This window comes from Carcharodon carcharias, chromosome 7, assembly GCF_017639515.1.
Source record: "Carcharodon carcharias isolate sCarCar2 chromosome 7, sCarCar2.pri, whole genome shotgun sequence".
NCBI lineage: Eukaryota > Metazoa > Chordata > Chondrichthyes > Lamniformes > Lamnidae > Carcharodon > Carcharodon carcharias.
The window spans coordinates 48,055,781-48,069,998 of NC_054473.1; the positions used below are offsets into that span (position 1 = coordinate 48,055,781).

At 39.4% G+C, this 14,218-nt stretch overlaps 1 protein-coding gene across 3 annotated transcripts in view; it reads right to left on the reverse strand.

Moving 5' to 3' along the window:
* The window catches only part of LOC121280151 (A disintegrin and metalloproteinase with thrombospondin motifs 9-like), a 325,713-nt gene that overhangs the window by 221,106 nt on the left and 90,389 nt on the right, over positions 1–14,218 (reverse strand). For all 3 annotated transcript variants that reach the window (XR_005943545.1, XM_041191847.1, XM_041191846.1), the window contains exons 12-16: positions 13,389–13,537; positions 12,991–13,172; positions 12,754–12,890; positions 12,531–12,648; positions 11,012–11,107 (exon numbers count right to left, since the gene is read on the reverse strand). Coding sequence is in view for 2 of the 3 variants with exons in the window: in XM_041191847.1 (XP_041047781.1) it covers positions 11,012–11,107; positions 12,531–12,648; positions 12,754–12,890; positions 12,991–13,172; positions 13,389–13,537 (682 nt within the window). In the remaining variant the exon portion in view is untranslated. The remainder of the gene's footprint in view (positions 1–11,011; positions 11,108–12,530; positions 12,649–12,753; positions 12,891–12,990; positions 13,173–13,388; positions 13,538–14,218) is intronic.

Below are 14,218 nucleotides of genomic sequence, written 5' to 3' on the forward strand. Positions count from 1 at the left end.
GCAGAAGTTGCTGTCAGTTTCACGGTTGCAACAATGGTGAACACTGACAGCTTCCCAGTTAAAGCCACAAAATCAAGCCATCATTTTAAGTTGACAAGCTTCTTTTTAGTTGTATGTAACATATTTTTAACTGGCAATTATAATTTCTCAGCAATACATTGCTGCTAATTTACACTTACTTGCACAAATTGCAGGTTCATTCCTTAAAATCACATGGATACCTTCATCTAATACCTTTACATTTAATTGGTTTTTGTGCAAAGAAGTAATAATAATTCAACCAGCTATATTTTAAATAAACGCAAAGATTTAAAATATTCATGCACATAAGAATGTATGTAGCCATCTCTGAATACAACAACGGAAACATAACAGCATACAGCCCTGTCAAGCCTGCAAAGTCCTCCTTACTAACATCTGGACACTTGTACCAGAATTTGGAGAGCTGCCTCACAGTCTAGTTAAGCAACAGACTGATATAGTCATACTCACAAAATCATACCTTACAGCCAATGTCTCAGACACCACCAGCACCATTCCTGTCCCACCAGCAGGACAGACCAAGCGGAGATGATGGTGCAGCACAGTGATATACAGTCGGGAGAGAGTTGCCCTGGGAGTCCTCAAGATTGATTCCAGACCCCATGAAGTTCTTGTGGCACCAGGTCAAACATGGACTAGGAAACCTCCTACTGCTTACCACCTACCACTTTCCCTCAGCTGATGAATCAGTATTTCTCCATGTTGAACACAAATTGGAGGAAGTACTGAGGGTGGCAAGGGCGCAGAATGTACCCTGGGCGGTGGACTTCAATGTCGATCACTGTGAGTGGTTTGGTAGCACCACTACTGACCGAATTAATCGTGTCCTGAGGACATAGTTGCCAGCCTGGGCCTGTGACAGGTGGTGAGGGAAACCAACAAGATGGATAAAAATTACCAGACCTTTTCTTCACTAATCTACTAGTTGCAGATGCATCTGTCCATGACAGTGTAGGTAGGAGTGACCACCGCACAGTCCTTATGAAGCTGAAGTTCCGTCTTCATGCTAAGTGTACCCTCCATCGTGTTATAAGGCATTACCACCTTGCTAAATGGAATAGGTCCAGAACAAAGCTAGCAGCTCAAAATTCGGCACCCACAAGGTGCTGTGCACCGCCAGCAGCAGAATCGTATTCAGCCACAATCTGTAACTTCATGGGCCAGCATATCCCTCACTCTACCATTACCATTGTTACGAGGATGTGCTTTTTTAAAAAGATACAATTTATTATTTTTCTTTTTCAGGCTGGATTGTTTTAAAAATAAACTTAAACCCTCTAAAGACAATGGAGACTGCCCAGATGGCTACAGTATACTGCTTGCATTCTACCAAGTGGGATGGAAAGAAAAGACACTCAACCCCCTGGGGAGCATGAAAGACCCTGGGCAGAATTTTGCCCTTGGAGGGCGTGCGGGCCCCACTGGCTTGGTGGCAGGTGGGCAGCTGACCCCTGCAACTGAAACGGGGCCTGCCGCCATTTTAAGGCCTGCCCAGCAGCATCCCCAACGGGAAGCGCTATGCGCTTCCTGTGTGGGGGGGTGGGGGTGGGGGGAGGCGAGTGGTGGAGGGGTTCCCCATCTGTCAAAGTGTGCTCTTTTACACATGCGCGTGAAAGATCGCATTCCTCCCTGAGGCAAAGTCCTGACTCAGGGAGAATACTGACAGTGGTAAAAACTTTAAAAATAGAAACATTAAAAAATTATTACCATATCCCCCTCATGTGACGATGTCACACGAGATGGGACATGTTAATAAAGAACACAAACTTTATTATTTTTGTACAAAACAGACATGAAACTTCATCCCGCCAGTGGATGAAGTTTCATGAATAATCAAAAGCCCGCTGGGGCTCCTGGCCTGCCCGCCTGCCTTGGCCAGGCAGGTCTTTAAGTACTTTAACTAGCCTGTCAATGACCTCAATTGGCCATTGACAGGTTGGCGGGCGGACAGCTGATTTTGCTATCTGTCCTCCTTCCTAAAAATTTAAATGGCCCGGGATGATGTCGGGGATTCCTCACAATATCATTCTGCGACATTTTTCCCTCGGCAACTGGGCCCCGCCCCCAAATCGCCGAAGGGAGAATCCTGGCCCCTATCTCCTGTTGGCTTTACGCTATCTTGAATCTTTGCAAATGTTTCTATGATGAGGCATCAAAATGCAATTAGCTGTTTTAAAACACTGACTGCAGCACACATGGACAAATAGATCTTTTTCTAAAACATACAGCCAGCAGAATACTTTAAGAGACTGTTACCAAGCAGGAGAATAATCGGAAATCAGAATGCAGTACTGAAACAGGTTGCCAAAGCTCTCTGTCTCTCTCTCTCTCTCTTATAAGTATTGTGTCCAGATCTGCAAAGTAACCATCCTGAGAAGAGAAATCTGCTGCAAACCGAGGTATTTTGGGAATAAGGTGTGGAAATCTGCTCCATATAACCAAACCCAGGAAGCCAACTGAACAAAATTGCCACAATGTGGAATCACCGCATCGAGACCAGCCAAAACACCAGCTAATCACATACTCCTTTGTTTTATCTTCTTCACAAACTGTAAAAAAATCCTTAAGTGTATCCGCTGATTCTGCCATCTGAATTAGTGTGTGTGGGCCCTGGAGAAAGTGTGCGAAGAGCAAATGAAAAATCAATTGGAATCTTAAAATTCCACCAATGTGCAAGTCATCAGCAAAGTAAATGATTAAATCTGAAAGCTGACACCAATGCATTAACTGGTGTGGCAGAATCCTAAAATGTTGGCATAAATTACAAGCTACATGGAATCAATTTACATAATGTCCCACCTTTCAGTCATTTGTTTATGCTTACTGCTCCTCCTTTAAATCATTAGACTCTGAAACATCAACATCCGTTCATTTCTAAATCTTAGCAAAAAATTCGACATGATTAAAGAATGGTGGAATTTCTGAGTACAGCACCAATAGATGAACAGGCCATTTTCACCCACTTTTCCAAACACTAGCTTTCCCAAGCATTGGCAGACTCTGTGCCTCTCTCTTACCATGATGTGTTCCAAGGCCTTCCAGACAAGTTTCTTTCCTGCATTTTACACTGGCTGCTCTCATCCTCAAATTTACATTTTTCAAATGGGTCAAGTAGAGTTTCTCTTCAATAAAAGGTAAGAGCTCCTTTCTTGTTCATTTGTTGTCACCTTAGTTGGTATCATCTTGCTTCTTCTCTGGCTTTCTTCACACCTCCCTCAGTCCACATCTCAATGCTATCCACCTATCAATTTTTTTTTTCTTCTGCTTCTGTTTCTACCCTCAATTTCTCCTTCAATTGTTGCCCAGACAAGGCTGTCAGGTCTTTGTCTCCAATTTCTGTACTTGGCTATCTTTCTTTCTCCAACTGTACTTAACAATCCTTTTGATTCCTGAACTTCAACTCTTGATCTAACCCACTTATTTGTTTTTCTGTCCATTCAGCAACTTTATAGAATCCAATTATTGATATAGGATCGCAATTTGCATATGTATAAGAGCCACACCCATGGCAGAAATCTCACCCACTGCCAAAATAGGCAGTGGAGTCAAAATTTCTACAGGGTGAAATGTGTACCTACTCCTCCCCCATCATCTAACACTTAGAGCTACATTACAGGGGAGGTGATGGCGTAGTATTGTCCCTGTTCTAGCACTCCAGATACTCAGGGTAATGCTCTGGGAACCTGGGTTTGAATCCCGCCATGGCAAATGGTGAAATTTGAATTCAATTTTTAAAAATCTGGACCGTGAAACCAATGTTGATTGTTGTAAAAACCCATCCTTACCTGGTCTGGCCTACATGTATGTAACTCCAGACCCACATCAATGTGGCTGACTCTTAAATGCCTTCCGAAATGGCCTAACAAGCCAGTCAGTTCTTAAGGGCAATTAGGGATGGGTGATGAATGCCAGCCAGCGATGTCCACCTCCCATTTTGCAGCAAAATGGCATTTACATCAAATTCTGAACTGACAGTTTTCTCCCCTTCCTTTTTATTTAGTTGTGGAACATTATGTTGCTATGGAGATTCTAGCAACAGTATCAACTTGGTTCTTGAGGCATCAGCTGCATTATTTTCACATTTAGAATGCATACAAACATCCTTGCCCCATTCAATACCTGCTTTGCTTCCATGTCATTTTCATAAAAACTTTTATTTGTGGATCTCACCGCGTGTTGCTTCCTGGAGCTTACAAGTTATACAGGAAGGAAATGACTATTTTATTGTTCACAAATTACCATTTTATTAATTAGATATTATTTCATCATACTTTGCAAAATGTAATGTGGAAAATACATACAAATTTCATCATGCATCTTAACTGCAACTAATTGACACTCAAACTTCAATAGATTTATAATAAAAATTTCAACTTTCCATGATGTGATTTAACGGCATCTTGTTGACATGAAGCAATCTTGTACTCCAGAACTACTCGCAGCCCTCTCCATGCAGTTCCATGTAGCTACAACACTGTTGTCTACCCAACAATGCAGAAAATTGCCCAGGTGTGTCCTGTCTACAATCAGCAGGTGAATGCCAATCCAGTCAATTACACTAAATTATCAGCAAGGTGGTGAAGGGGTTGTCGACACTGCTATCAAGCAGCATTTACAAAGCAATAACCTGCTCACTGGCCCTCTATCCAGCTCTACTTGTCCACCTCCCTTTAAACCAGCTTATATTTCACCTCTTTTCTATTTTTCCTTAGTTCTGTTGAAGAGTCATATGGACTCGAAATGTTAATTGTGTTCCTCTCCGCAGATGCTGTCAGACCTGCTGAGTTTTTCCAGATATTTTTGTTTTTGTTTTGAACCTGCTCACTGATGTTCAGTTTGTGTTCTGCCAGGGCCATTTGACTTCTGACCCTTTTACAACCTTGGTCCAAACATGGGCGAAAGAGCTAAATTTCAGAGGGAAAGTGAGAGTGACTGCCCTTGACATCAAGGCAGCATTTGACCAAGTGTGACATCAGGAGCCCTAGCAGAATTGAAGTCAATGGAATTCAGGAGGAAAACTCTCCATTGGTTGGAGTCATACCTAGCACAAAGAAAGATGGTTGTCATTGTTGAAGGCTCAGCTCCTAGACATGGTTGCAGGAGTTCTTCAGGGAAGTGTCCGAGGCCCAACACCTTCAGCTGCTTCATCAGTGACCTTCCCTCCATCATAAGGTCAGAAATGGGGAAGTTCACTGATGATTGCACAATGTTCAATACCATTTGTGACTTCGCAGATACTGATGCAGTCTGTGTCTGCATGCAGCAAGCAAGACTTAGATAACAATCAGTCTTGAGATGGTAAGTCACAAATAACATTCTCGCCGCTCAAGTGCCAGGTAATGAACATCTCCAACAACAGAGAATATGACCAACTACCCTTGACATTCAATGGCATTATCACCACTGAATTCCACCCCATCAATATCCACGGAGTCACCACTGGCCAAAAACTTAACTGGACCACCAATATAAATATTGTGGCTGCAAGAGCAGATCAGTGACTAATTCAACTCCTGACTCCTCAAAGCCTGTCCACCATCTACAAGGCACAAGTCAAGAGTGTGATGGAATACTCTCCACTTGCCTGGATGAGTGCAGCTTTAACAACACTCAAGAAGCTCAACACCATCTAGGACAAAGTAACCTACTTGATTGGCACCTCATCCACCACATTCACTCCCTCCATCACTGATGCACTGTCACACAGTCAAAGCTGTGTGTTCCATATACAAAATACACTGCAGGAACATGTCACACCTCCCTTGACAGAAGCTTCCAAACCCACGAAACCTAGCACCCAGAAGGACAAGGATAACAGATGCATGGGAACATCGCCACCTGCAAGTTCCCCTCCAAGCCACACACAATCCTGACTTTGGAATGATATCAGTGTTCCTTCATTGTTGTTGGGTCAAATTCCTGGAACTCCCTTCCTAAAAGCACTGTGGGTGTACCTACACCACATGGACAACTGCAGTTCAAGACGATGGCTCACTGCCTTCTCATGGGCAGTTAGGAATGGGCAACAAATGCTGGCCTTTCCAGCAATGCTCAAGTCTCATGAAAGAATTTAAAAAATCATTGCAATACCTTTATTACATATGAATAATTCTAATGTTCTGAAGTTCACTGCACCCATCCATGTTTATGAGCTTTAAAAATCTGTCAGGTACTTTAACTGGGCCCATGTAAATACATGTCAATGTTAAGAAAACGTACAGACTTAAAACTCAGTTAATCTCATCCATTAAATGTGTGGATTTTTTTCTTTTGCACCATTAAATGAACACAGATAATTTATCTAAAATTTTAACTTCAAAGTTTTCTGAGTAAGATTAAGCAAGGAAAATAAGTTGATCCCATATAAAAATTGGTCTGAATTCAGTTCTATAATAAATCTTTATTCTTAAGAAGAGCTACTAACTTGGGGAAAAACAAAATTTTTGGATTGGACACAATCGATTGCTACTTTTACATTGCCGAGTCAGATTTCCCCATGACACGTGTGTGCATTCAAAACATTACGGCATTGTATCCAAACTCAACAATCAATAAATCTAATTGCAGAATACAAGTCTGACTTAATTGGAAATATCCACAGGCTGATTTGAAAAGGAAACAAGCTATCCTGGAGAGAGGCTACAAGTTGGCAAGTTAAAACATTTTGCTGTATAGCGTACTACATAAAGCTGTTTAAAGAGGGTCAACTTAATCTAGGGTACAAACAACTTTGGATCAACATCAAAGCAAGTTGGTGCACACAGGCTAGGGAAATAAAAAGCAGTTGATCTAACAGTTAACTGTAAAACAGCAGGAGTCCATTATGCATGCCTCTGCATTAACACGCATTAATAGATAAAGCCATGAAACAAGTGATCCAATTGGCTGAGTAGCAGGCAGAAAAGCATGGTAACAAAGTGAATTCCTAAACTACTGATATCTAGAAATGGTAATAACGAAGGTTTCCACCGTGTCTCATGCCATTGTATTTCAAGTCTTTATCCTAGCATTAAGTCTGCTTAAGCACTTCTCCACATATTAATGTTTAATTATGAATTGTCAGCGTAGTTCGATATAATGGGAGACATTTCAAGTTAGAAGCCTAAGTGGCACAATTACTAGAACAACAATTCTCGACATCATTTGAGCTCATGCTTTAGAAGTTCCATGTTTGAATTCCTCCACTCAGGTATCCACCCCTGCCACAGTTCTTATAAGATGTCATTTGTGACTTTGCTATGACTGTGACAAAGACAAAATATGCATTCCTGTCCTCCTTGATCTGTTTACAGCCTTAAGCATGGTTGATCACACCATCCGCTTCCAATGACTCTTCATTGTTGTGCAGCTGATTTCATTCCTGTCTGTCTAATCATAGCCAGAGAATCACTTGCGATGGATTCTCTTCCCACTCCCACACCATTACTTCTGTTGTCACCCCCACAAGGATCTATCCTTGCTCCACCCGTCCCTCTTTTTTATGTACATGTTCCCCTTGGCAACAATTATCCAAAAACGTGTAAGTTGCCACATTAACGCAGACAACACCTAGCTCTATCTCACTCCCATGTCTTGACTCCTCCTGCTTGTCTGGCATCTAGAACCAGAAATTTCCTGGAATTAAACATCGGGAAAACCAAAGCTATTGTCTTTGATCCCTGCCACAAACTCCACTCCATAGTCAACTATATCCCTCTCCCTGACAACTATGAGTCTGAATCAGGCTGTTCACAATCTTAATGATGTATTTGACCCTGAGATGAGCTTCCAACCACATATCTGCACAATTACTTAGATGGCTTATTCCCACCTCCATAAATTCTCCCATCTCAGCCCCTGTCTCAGCTCACATGCTGCTGAAACCCTCAGCCATGTTGTTGCTATCTTTAGACTTGACTATTCCAATGTACTCCTGGTCACCCTCCCACATTCTACCTTCCATAAATTTGAGGTATCCGAAGTTCTGCTGCCTGTGTCCTAGCTAGTGCCAAGTCAAATTCATCCATTACCCCTGTGGTCGCTGACCTACATTGGTTCACAGTTAAGCAATACCTCAATTTTAAAATTCTTATCTTTGTTTTCTTCATGGTGTCACTGCCTCAGTAATGTCCTCCAGCCTCTGAGGTATCTGTGCTCTTCCAATTCTGGCCTCTTGAGGGATTCCTGATGTTAATTACCCCACCATTGTGGCCATGCCAGCTGCCTGAGTCCTAACTTCTGGAATTCCCTCTCTACACAACTTTGCCTCTCTTTCCTCCTCCAAACCTACCTTCTTGATCAAGCTTTTGGTCATTTGCCCTAATATCTCCTTGTGTGGTTCTGTATCATATCTTTTTATAAAAGCTTGAAGTACCTTGGGGCATATTATTATAAGTGCCACATAAATACAAGTTGTTGTTGTTGTTATGGATACTGGTACCCGCAAGTCTGACATACAGTCGTTGTCTGAGAGAATATTGAATTAATCTAATGTTTATTTGCAACAGACAAATAAAAATCAACTAATTATTTTTCCAAAATGAATCAATTTAATTAATTCATAATGAAATAGACTTTTTCTGTTTTATGATAGTAAAATAATTTTATTTCATTTTACACAGAAGAAAATATAACACCAAAAATAGTCTGTAATGTCACCCCAATCAATTTTCATAATGCTACATTTAAGTTAGTAATATTTACAACCTCTATTCTCAAGAAATCTTTCCAGTTTGTAATTAGGTCATAGTGTTTATTGGTTTTAAACTATTCTGCGCATGAAGCAATCCTGCACTTACAAACATTAAACTAAGCTTTCACTCAGAATATTTTTTAAAAAAAGTTGGTGTGCATCACCTACACAGTTCAGATTCTTCATTCATTTCTCTAAATACATGGACATCAGGTACATCCTCGAAATCAACCATATGTTATCATCATAAATATTCCTTTTATTTGGGTGTGGAAGACTGGTCACAATTTCAGTGTCTTATTCTGCTGGAAATGGATATAATTCACCTAATGCTATCATGTGAACAATTTCAACTAAGAATGCTTCTGGGGCACATAAAATATGCATTTGCCGCCACTGGGTGAAAATCTTTATTAATTTTTTTTATGAGCCCAAGGTCAATGGACTTTCTCCTGCGGTGGGTCCTGCCATGACAGGGCCAGAAAATCCCAGCCTAAATTTATTCTTTCATGGGACGTGGGTGCTGACAAGGCTAGCATTTGCTGCCCACCCTTAATTACTCTTGAACGGAGTGGCTTGCTAAATCAAGTCAGTTTAGTTAAGAGTTAGCCACACTGCTGTGTGTCTGGAGTCACATGTAGGCCAAAACAGGTAAGGACAGCAGATTTCGTTCCCTAAAGGACATTGGTGAACAAGATGGGTTTTTACAACAATCAATGATAGTTTCATGGTCTCTATTACTGAGATTAGCTTTCAATTCCAGATTTTATTTCACCTGCTGCCGTGGTGGGATTTGAACCCATGTCCTCAGAGCATTAGCCTGGGCCTCTGGATTACTAAGTCTAGTGGCATTCTCACTATTCCACTGTCTCCCCACTAAATGTAGTGTAGACTGCAGAAACAAACCTTTGCCCAAATGGTTTGTGCCATATGTTTATACTACATACAAGTTTCCTCTCACTCTAATTACCTCTTTGCACCTCACCCCTATATCCCTTCATCACCATCTCCCTCATGTATATATCAAACTTCCCCTTAAATGCCTTAATGCTATCTGCTTCAAACACGCCACATAACAGCAACTTCCAAATTATCACCACTCTATGTTTAGAAATTCCTGCTAAATTCTTTATTTGATCAGTTAGTGGCCATCATCTGAGCAGAAATAGTTCCTCTGTATCAGGCTTCCTCTTAGTCTCCTCTTTTCTAGAAACTGGAGTCCCAGCTGCTCAACTTTTTCTGATGCTTGCATCTCCTCAATTCTACTAATATCCTTGTAAATCTCTTTTGCATTTTCTCCAGTGTTTCAATATTGTTTCTGTAATATGGAGATCAGAACTGTACACAGTACACCAAGTGTGGTCTAAACATTACCTTCCTGCCTTTGTATTCGATTCGTCTATAAATTAGCACCAGTATATCATGTAGCCCCAGCACTTTATAAGACTACAAGATGTGCTAACAAAGTTGTGATGCTGCTTCTATTGATTTATGTATTGAACGCCACTTAAGTAGGAGGAGCCATTGCAATACTACTCCTATATCAATATCATCCTGTTAACACACAGCATTGATTACAGTCCTTGCAGTCCTTCACTGTGCTCATCTGACATTTCATATCTGGGGCCTGGATTCAAATCCATTCTAGAATGATGGGAGGAAAGTTTCATCTCTTTGTTGGTTGTAAGGACCTTAAGTGAAACAAGCTTGATCAGTCGTAAATGGCAACACTTAATGCAGAGCTTTGCTGAGATTGGAACCATGGCACATTAGCATAAATGGAATTTCAGATCTCAAGATTTGCTGATCTGGGAGTACGTCATGTTGGCACTACACCTCAGAATTGGAAAAATGATGCATTCACCAATATTGATCTCTTACCAAATTAAGCAAAAATTGCTATGTAAAATATGCAGAAAGGAAAATTATATTGGTTTGCAATAAAACCTCTATTATCTACCATAATGGAAGGATCACCATTGTGGACAATGGAAATTGGCAGAAAACTGAGAACAATACCCTAGGCACAGAAATCAAGACAAATACAATTAAAATATAAACAGAGGTTAACCCAGGTCATACAGGAAGAGATAAGTGTCAGCAGACTGTGCAATGTGGTAACTTTATGTCCACAAAAATTTGATGGATAATCAGGAAGGTTAAGTTGGAACACTAACTTAGGATTCACTGTGTGTATCACATAAAATGAACAAGAGTGTTTGGAGTAATAGTGTGAGCAGATAATATTATTCAGTGTATCAAAATAAATTATTATACACTACATCAAAATGAACTTACCAAGATAGTTGTCATCCTCTGGTTTCCCTGAATGGCTGTGCTGTCGCACATCAATATTTGTAGCACCAATTGGTATTTGTACGACAACATTATAGCCTGAGAAATGTCAAACACCATTTTAAATATACACTTAAAACACAGGGTAAAGAAATAAATTGCAATACAACATGCATTTGAAAATCACTGGCCTTAATGCATAAATCTTAGTACAGCTGAGTCACAATCGTTGGAATTATTTAACTGACTGAAATTGATTTTCAATACATGACAAAGCACTCTTTCAAGCCGCAAGATCATAGTAATTGCCCAATTTACATATATCTTCAGCAATTCTTCACAAAACCGATTCACAATTGGCATGGTTAATAAATGGCCTTGCATGAAGCAACACAAATAAAAGGGCCATTTGTTCCTTCTGATCAAAACTGAAACAAAATAATAGTGGACTTTTTGGAGAAATAATCCCTTGGCGGTAACTCAAAAAATGCTAACATCCCATCCTTATGGAGTGGTATACAGATTCGAGGTCATGGCAGGGCGCAGCATCTCAAAAACAATACCATTCTATAGTTGCTACTGCATTAAGAAGGACACCATCCATCCTTTGAAAAGCACCATAAAAATGGTGAACTATACTGCAACAATGTTGAGGTAAAATTGATGCATTTTTGTGTTGTAATGTGAATGGTGCAAAATCTTGCACAATGCTTGAATATGTTAAGTTTATTCAACAGTAATTTTAAGTTGAAGCAAAAGGAGAAAAAAATTCTAAAGTTATATTTTAAGACTATTGCATAATGAAATAATTCATATTTTGAAATTCAAAACATGCAACAGTGCTCTAGCAGTGTACAATTCTTGAAGCTGAAGGTCAAGGGTCCATTGCGCATCAGAAGTCTTGATTATTTTCATAGGAAATCATAAAAGTTACCATTAGTAAGTTATCTCAATGGAAAATTAGGAGCCAGCTTTATAATTTTGATAACTTTACATTAAGTTTTCTCCTTATTCCCTTCATCAGATATTTGCAACTGCCAAATTATCGGGCAATTATTATCAGTATTAGATGAATATCAACCAAAATACTGAGTAGTAGATTCACTAACAGCAAGAACATCCAGGTAATGGTTACTTTCGTAATTCGAAATATAACAATTTAAAAATGATAGCCATTTAGTGTCAATTTTTTATTACACTCTAAAGTACAAATTATAAAGGCACACATTTAATGGCCAAGCTTTTGTCTGTTTTAGACAGGTGACAACTGGTACCTGTTAACCTTAGCAACCAATGTATTCTGCCCTATTATTTCTCACAAAAGTAAAACAATTACTAAGTCTTTTTAAACAAATAGCAGTGAAGTTCAGTTGATCCATATTTCTCCATATGCATTTAAAAATATTGTGGTAAATATAGCTTCCATTAGTATTAAATAGTTCCTGCTTGTGTTCTTTAAATGAGCCTTGCTTAAAGTTAATGCCTTCGGCAACAATAATGATCAGATGAATACAACTCTTACCATAGTGGACAATATTAAAGGTGCCTGCTAAGGTTTTGCACGAAGAATTATCACCACCACAGACACCACATTTATCTCTTCGTGCTTTTGAATTCAAGACATGATCACACCCAGCTTGCTGTGGGGGAAAAGAAACATTATTTTTAATCTGTTTTGCAAGGCTCCAAAATCCATTTTTGTAACTTCAAAAATGTACACAAAATTCTTATAGTTAGTTTTGTACCCGACAAAGTCCTTGTACACAGACATCATTGGTATCTGGCCCACAAAGTGTGCCATCGATAACTCTGTCCCTGAGCTGATAGTAGACTGTAGTTCCAGCTACTCTGCAGAACAACTTGCAACGATCTTTCATCAAAACTGAAATGATAGATTAATTCTTCGTTTAATGATTTTTTTCGTCTTCATTGGTTAAAATGTAAAATATAACAAGTTTTCCTCTTGCAAAGGAAATACTCACTTCCACTGTACTTAGGAACCCAACGCACATTTGGAGGTAGGCCATTAATGTTGAAGTGTCTCCCGTCAAACTGTGCACATTGTTCTCCTCTGAAGTCTTTCTCTTGCTTTGGACAATGTTCGGTGTTACATGATCGAAATTTCATTCTTCGACCTACACAGTATTTTCCTCCATTTCTGGGCCTAGAATTAACAATAACAATCATTCCGTTTCCACAATGTAATAAGTAAATTTGAATATGTACTGTGAAAGGTTGCCACAAAAAAAATACAACATATGATACAAACTAAATCCATTCAAATTTTGACACAATGACAAATAGATAAAAATAACCTATTAACCTTTCAAAATTTGATAAAGTTTTTATTGCACTCTGTATGTTGCAGCAGTTTGCTTACTCTGGTTTGTTGCATTCTCTAACTGCATTTTTAATGCCACCTCCACAGGTTCTGGAGCAGGAACCAAATGGACTCCAAGGTCCCCATGTTCCATCTACCACAGAGGTTTCAGCAGGATCCTTTACAATGCAAATACCATGTTTGCAGTGCTGTAGAAACAAACATTAGAGAGAAATTAACTTGTGTCTTTTGAAAACTGCAAAACCATAAATCTGTTTCAGAGAAATAACCTCAATGGTTTAAATGTAATGACAACAGACTTGAAAACAAGATATGATTGTACATATTTATGGATTGATTATGCTTTGCAGCACACAACAACCATTTGCTCTATCCCTTAAGAGAGCTGACTGAGTAATGTATTTGCTTATGAAAAGGCAACTATTCAACATTAAACATTTTAGGCTTGACTGGGAAAGACAAATTACCTGTCGTTGACATGAGGTGGGGTACAAAAACAATTTATGGCATTCAAAAGGGCACATTTAGCATCTAAACAATTATCAATGTCATGTGAGACTGATTAATGGTTGCAGGCTCACTAACAAAAATAAACTGTAATTCCTCTCTTATAGACATAATGTATCTTCTAAATTTCTATATTTTTATTTTTACTGGGCTAGAAGTCCTGTTCTGTATTTTTATTTTTCAACACAATAATATTTCACTCAAATCCTGAACTTACAGCCTTTAGGTGTAGAAAACAGACTGGTGTGGACACTTAGATAGATTGACCATCCTGTTTCTTGTTTACTTCATTTTCCTAACCTTAGACACCATGATGCATGAATGAATGTGTATTTTGGAAAAAGAGGCATGAAACATTATTT